General features: G+C 42.6%; 2 protein-coding genes across 2 annotated transcripts; both read right to left on the reverse strand.

Moving 5' to 3' along the window:
- LOC109181782 (secoisolariciresinol dehydrogenase-like) lies at positions 1-1,338 on the reverse strand. Its single transcript, XM_019331693.1, has 3 exons — positions 1,254-1,338; positions 302-1,104; positions 1-258 (listed from the first exon to the last, which is right to left on the reverse strand). Exons 1-2 carry the CDS (start codon positions 1,301-1,303, stop codon positions 306-308), a joined length of 849 nt encoding a protein of 282 aa, XP_019187238.1. The 5' UTR covers positions 1,304-1,338; the 3' UTR covers positions 1-258; positions 302-305.
- A 4,423-nt stretch (positions 1,339-5,761) lies between these two features.
- Positions 5,762-6,971, reverse strand: LOC109181783 (secoisolariciresinol dehydrogenase-like). The gene is made up of 2 exons (XM_019331694.1): positions 6,859-6,971; positions 5,762-6,789 (listed from the first exon to the last, which is right to left on the reverse strand). The coding sequence occupies exons 1-2, from the start codon at positions 6,891-6,893 to the stop codon at positions 5,985-5,987; spliced, it is 840 nt and encodes a 279-aa protein (XP_019187239.1). The 5' UTR covers positions 6,894-6,971; the 3' UTR covers positions 5,762-5,984.

Raw genomic sequence — 6,971 nt, forward strand, 5'->3', positions numbered from 1 at the left:
CATTATATTACAACACACCATACAATTTTCATAGACACACTAAATTATTTATTCGCGTACAAAAGGTTGTTCCCACACTGTCGCTAATTGGTGAGACTCCTTGGTCATATTTTTCAAACTTCACCTCAATGACCAGTTGAGTTGCCCATGCTGACAACTTCACCTAAAACATACATATTTGGATAGTTGTTGCTAGCTTCCCCGTAAATCTAAGCAATTGAAGCAACATATTTTTAGCAATGGAAGAATATAATAATAATAATAATAATAATAATAATAATAATAATAATAGTAAGCTTAATTAATTAATATAGCACTTGCTTCATTGTAGCGATGAATGCCTGATTGGTTGTACTGTATCCTCCATCCACCACAAGGTTAAGTCCACTCACAACCCTGGATTCATCGCTAGCCAAGAACAGCGCCGCCTCCGCCACGTCCTCAGCCGCCGGCACCACCCCTTTGAGGTTGGCGGAGGCGGAGATGATCTCCTCCACCACGCTCTTCTCCACCCCCATCGCCTCCACGGCAAACGGAGTGGCGACGGCGCAGGGAGATATGCAGTTCACCCGTATCCCATACTGCCCCAGCTCCACGCACAGGTTCTTCGTCAACCCCACGATCGCGTGCTTGGAGGCCGTGTAGGGATGCGGCATCACCCCCGCCGTGACGGAGGCGGCGCTCGACGTGAAAAGGATCACGCCGCCTCTCCCCGCCGGCGGAACCATCGCCTTCGCGGCGTGCTTGGCTCCCAGGAAGCCGCCGAACACGTTGACGTCGAAAACGCGCCGGAAGTCTTGGCCGTCGGCGTCCAGGATGGAGCAGTCCTTGTTGTTCCCCAGTACGCCGGCGTTGTTGAACATGATGTCCAGTTTCCCGAACTTGGAAACCGTCGCCTCCACCAGATTCTTGACGTCGGCGTCGCTCGTCACGTCGCAGTGCACGTACACGGCGTTCTTCCCCAAGCTCTGGCACAGCGCCTGCCCTAACTCATCTTGCACGTCGCCCACCACCACCTGCGCCCCGTTCCCAACGAAAAGCCTGGCCGTGCTTTCCCCGAAACCGCTTGCACCGCCGGTGATAATGGCGACTTTGCCTTCTAGCCTGCATGCATTCACACAAGCAAAGAACGAGGAAACAATGCAAGAAGTTTTTATTAGACTATTGCCTTAATTGATAACCACTTATTACAAGTTCTCCTTGGTTTGAGCCGATCAATTATGGACAAAAAGAAGTATTGCAGTACAGTGTACCTTTTGGCAGTGGAATGATCTTCTTGTTTGGAGCAGTGACCATTCAACATTTTGAATACTGTACTGTGATACCAAATTTTCGATTTGGTTGTATGTCTAACCCAATAATGAAGCTCACCTTCCCAAAACTATGCTTTTTAAAGATATCAACCTACAACACTGTTGCATTTCGTGTTGGGGAATTAAATGTGGGAGATGTTATACATGTATGTATAATTGTATACATACCAAAAAATTGTATAACATACCCGAAAGGATCGGATAATCCAGTGAGTGCAATATAATTTTGGTATCTAATAGTCATGACTCCATTACACAAGATCAGATCTTTTTTTGTGTTGTTTACCTATTATGTGTAATTTGCTGGTTATTAGACATATAAAAAGATGTTTGGGGCATAACTTATATAAATGAGTTTATTTGTCATGTGTAGCATACTTATTATTACAAAAAAAAAAAAAAAAAAAAAAAAAAAAAAAAAACTATATAAGCTAAGGTATAACTCAAATGAGTGAATTCTCTTCTTTCATTGTGGATGCAAATATAGAACTGATGGGGAATATTCCCCTAGCTAACCATGTACATATAATATCACATACCTGCTCGGTACTTGGTCAGCTTTTTGAGAGAAATTAGTCCCGATCATAACCGACCTTGGAGCTGACTGACCCGATCTAAGTCGGGGAACGAACACTGGCTTAACAGCCAATAGTCTTCCCCCATCGGAAGGTTTCACTCCCACCATTTTCGCTCGGAACAAGTTGTCCGACCTTCTCCCCTTAGTCTAACTCGTCTGCGGCAGAAACGATGGCATCAGGAATCTTAGCATACGGGGAGGAATCAGCAAGGTCCCTGATTTTCCCCTATACATGGATCACACGTGTCGTGCATGTCGGGCCTCCAGCATGTGTTCCCTTCGCCCCCTACCGCGTTACGGGGTGTTTGGTTGGGATGAAGGAATTAGGAAGGAAAGGAATTGCAATTCGGTGGGAAAAGAATAAGGTAGGAATAATGTAGGAATTCAAATTATATTGTTTAGTAGGAGGAATAGAATTATGGGAATGAGAAGGAAAAAAGTGATATAAAGATTAAAATGTCATTGTGTAATAAGAAGAATAACAATCATCAAGGGTATTTTTGTCATTTCATCCATTTTTACCTTTCCCAAAAGTATTGAATTGCAATTCATGAGGGTACCCCATGAATTGCAATTCAACAAAAGGAGGGAATTGCAATTCCCTCCAACCAAACACTGTAATTTGTCTTGCAATGGAATAAAGTATGAAAAGAATTACACCTAGCTACATCCAACCAAACACCTCCTAAATGTGTGAAGGGGGACTTTTGACATTTCCTACATAACCATTATCAGCTCGGGACCCTCTGACCCCTGTAGCCTTCCAAGCTCAGTAACTTAAACTAACAAGTAGACAATTAAAGGATCCATCCACGATCCGACTTGTTATCACTGATGGATACCCAGTATGGGAATCAGGTTGGACCATCTAAACCCCTCCATAATTCCCAAAAATAGTTACCCTACTAAAATACCCATAATAGCCATTATTATCCCCTCAAAACCCCTTACCACCAATTAAGTACCTATTTATTACCTACTATTACCCATAAAATTATCCAAAAATGCCTCAATTAACTATCAATAACTCTACCAAGACTATGTGGTTTAATGGTACCCGAATTGGACTTCCATTTGGAAGATTGTGAGTTTGAGCCTCAGTGGAGGCGTAATGTATCATTTATATCTCAATTTTGTATCATTTATATCTCAATTTTTTTTTCCTGTTCAAACATACTTTCTCAATCTATTGAAACACAAAGAGACATTGTAGTATCTGTTCAAACATACTTTCTCAAACTATTGAAACACAAAGAGCCCTTCCCTTTTCTAAAAACAAACCACCTCTTATCTCATTTTTTTTAATGCTACTGACTCTATTACATTGTAGTATATGTTCAAACATACTTTCTCAATCGATTGAAACACAAAGAGACATTGTAGTATCTGTTCAAACATACTTTCTCAATCTATTGAAACCCAAAGAGTCAACAACGCCTCCACTGAAGTTCAATCTCATGACCTCCCATATGGGAGAGATCACTACATGTCATCTAAGTACAAGGTGATTGGCACCTCCCATCTCAATTAATTACCCATTAATTACCCTATTAAAACCTATTAAAGGCCTATTTATTTTCCTATTCAGCACCCATGAACCTATTATTACCCATAATGCCCAATAAATTTCTTATTAATTGTTCACTTCCCTATCCAACGTCTACAATCTTCATCCTCATACACAATGTAACATGTACAAAATACACAACAAAATAGTGAAAGCTTTAGGCTTCACACCGCTCAAAAAGGTTCGTAGTTTTTTCTTTTGGTTTTTACGTTAAAATTATTGTGTCAAATTCTGTTTTTACTTATCTTTCTGCTCTATTTTTCGATGATTCACCAACTTTTCTAGTTGTGTTGGACCCCAGTAGGCTTCCCAAGAAGCTAGAAACTAACAACCACATCAATAAACATTTTTTGAAACATCTGTATACCGTTGAGACGTATCTGGCAAGTGGTATCTTCTATCAAAATTTTAGATCAGAGTAGGTTTAGGGTGAAGGTGGGTGTTCTTGGGACTAGGGTTTAGTCTTTTGTCTTGGATGTATATGTGGAAGAATTGTATATGTCCAAGTGCGTGTACCATGTGGACGCAGCCACTGTTGGCGACAAGGGTACATGAAATATTACATACTGACATGGAGAGGACATGTCTCTTGATTTTCAATCGCACATACATAAGAAGGTGAGGATGCAATTTAATTTGGACTACACTTTCTAGTTGCATATTGCATGTTGTATTTAATGATGAGTCATGTTATAATGTCCTGTCACAGGTATTTTTTCGGTAAGTTAAGTACTTAAACAATAATGTTTTATTAAACATGATTGTAGTCTAATATATATAATTCATTAGAGTAACATGCATGCATGGTGAAAAAGATGCATGATTTAAACGATTTTTTTATACTGCTCATCATATTTCTACGAGATTTTTTTTTTTTCTTTTAATTTTCTGCGGTGCTTTATTAGAAAAAGGCTGAAATAATGTATGGTGGGTGGATATCCCAGTACATAGCAGCAAGTTGCTGATAAGCCGTAGTAGCTAATGCATGAGCTAAATAATTGTCTGATCTAGAAATAAAATTAAAAGAATAGGACTGAAAATAGGTGACAATTTGCCTGCAACTGTCAATGGCATAGCCAATGTAAGAACGAAACGCAGTGGTTGGTGTAGTAAGATAGCGTTGTAGTGTCAAACAATCTGTATAAATCTCGATACTCTGTTCCCCTCGATCTTTTAACCATGATAAAACTTCCTTGCACGCCAAAGCCTCAGCCATAAGCGGTGATAAACAAGTCCGTAATGGTGCACTAAAGGCCGAGATGTAGCCTCCATCATCATCAAGCAAAACAGCCCCTACAGTGGCCTTGCCCGTCTCGTGTAAATATCCTGCATCGACACGGCATCTTCTTACCGATGGCATGGAGTGATCGGCGGCGTTGGCAGACTCTCGCTCGGCGGTGTGGCGGTCTCGGGCAGTAATACGGCGATCGTCCCCTCTCGGCATCAATGCAGCGCGTGCAATTGTGGAAATAGCAGCCGAGATGGGGCGGGATTGGGTCCATGCACCCTTGACGGCAGCAGCGGTTCTGAGTAGTGAACCCGGTCGTGGTAGATATGCCTCCCAAACTGCACCATTTCGAGCTCTCCAAATATTGTATAAAATCGACGCTGCATATAACATTCCATCAGAATCTAAAACATTTAGAAGCTCCCCAAACCAAACATGAAAAATATCTGTGACAATATTGGGGATTGTAAGGTTGGATTGTTCCCAAATGTTTCTTGCATAATCACACAAGACTAATGCATTCTACGAGATTAATTCTAGTTGTGTTTACAAAATTTGATTTCTATTACGGAATGCAGTTTTTATTAAAATCCATAGTTGCAGTAGGCGCTAGTCAGACGGTAGAGTAGCGTCTTGCGCCTAGACAGCCTAAGCGGGCGCCTATACAGCTTACTAAAAAAGAAAAAACAGTACACGTGTATGGGTATATCACTACTGGAAATTATTGAATTTCCAACCACCTGAATGTGATCTTAAATCAAGTTGAAAGCAAAAAGTGGTCGGAAATAGCAACAAGGGTTTTTCCGGATACCAAAAGTGATCGGAACAAGGCTTTCGACTTGATATAAGATCACTTTCAGGTGGTCGGAAATTTCAGAATTTACAGTAGTATATATATATATATGTGTGTGTGTGTGGAAAAAATTAGCAAGGCCGAATCGACCGAGTTAACTCGACTGAAATGAATGAGTTAACTCGGCCGAGTTAGTCACTAGGCAGCTGAGTCGGCCGGGTTAGGCGCCTAGGGCCACGGTCTAGGGGCACCTAGACCAATTTTTGCAACAGTGTTAAAAGACACAATACTTTCATAAGTCAGGATAATATATACTTTGATTTAAATGAAAGTCTACCGATGTTACCCCAAAATGCATTCTTATTTAATCTTGCCTTGTGACCTTAAGTAACAAATTAAATACTACATAGAAGTAAATCGGTCTAGTTGTTGGTTCAAACCAAAAATGCTAACAAATTAAACAATCTAATGCATCAAAGTTGAAGTCAATTGTTCCTTGGTTTGGATTATCCACTCAATTCAGACAATACTTGTTTGATCTTGTTGGTGTAGTTCTGATTGGTCGTACTATATCCTCCATCAATGGGAAGGTTCACTCCACTAACAAACCTAGATTCATCGCTAGCCAAGAACAAAGCGGCCTCCGCCACATCCTCAGCCGTGGGCACCACCCCTTTCAGGGTGGCGGACTCGGAAATTATCCGCTCCACCACGCTCTTCTCCACGCCCATGGCCTTCACCAGCAGCGGCGTCGCGACGGCGCACGGGGAGAGGCAGTTAACTCTGATCCCAAACTGCCCCAGCTCCACGCACAAGTTCTTCGTCAACCCCACAATCGCGTGCTTGGAAGCCGCGTAGGCATGCGGCGCCTCCCCGGAAACCACCGACGAGACGCTGGAGGTGAACAGGATCGCGCCTTTTCTCGCCGGAACCATAACCGCCGCCGCGTGTTTCGCGCCCAAGAACGCCCCCAACACGTTCACCTCCAAAACCCTCTTGAAGTTCTCGTCGTCGGAGCCTAGGATTGACGGCTCCACGTTCCCGGTGATCCCGGCGTTGTTGAACATGACGTCGAGCTTGCCGAACGCGGAAACAGCAACCTCGACGACATTCTTAACCTCGGCGTCGCAGGTGACGTCGCAATGCACGTACAAAGCATCACTCTCCCCCAACTCCCCACAGAGCGCCTGCCCTAACTCGTCTTGCACGTCGGCGATAACCACTTTTGCGCCGTGCCGCACGAACAGCCTGGCGGTGCTTTCCCCAAAGCCGCTTGCCCCGCCGGTGATAATGGCAACTTTTCCGTCTAATCTGCATTCAAATTGCAACAACATAAGCAAAATTGTCTAGTTTCAGTTATATATAACCGATGTTAAGTACCTCTTGCCAGTGCGATCTTGCATGCCACACTCCATCTTGAACAATATAAATAGCAAGGCTAGAGATTGTCTCACTTGGCCTTATGAATCTCCACCTTCCCAAGACATGCTTTT

This window comes from Ipomoea nil, unplaced genomic scaffold (genome assembly GCF_001879475.1).
Source record: "Ipomoea nil cultivar Tokyo-kokei standard unplaced genomic scaffold, Asagao_1.1 scaffold1043, whole genome shotgun sequence".
In the NCBI taxonomy this organism is placed as follows: domain Eukaryota; kingdom Viridiplantae; phylum Streptophyta; class Magnoliopsida; order Solanales; family Convolvulaceae; genus Ipomoea; species Ipomoea nil.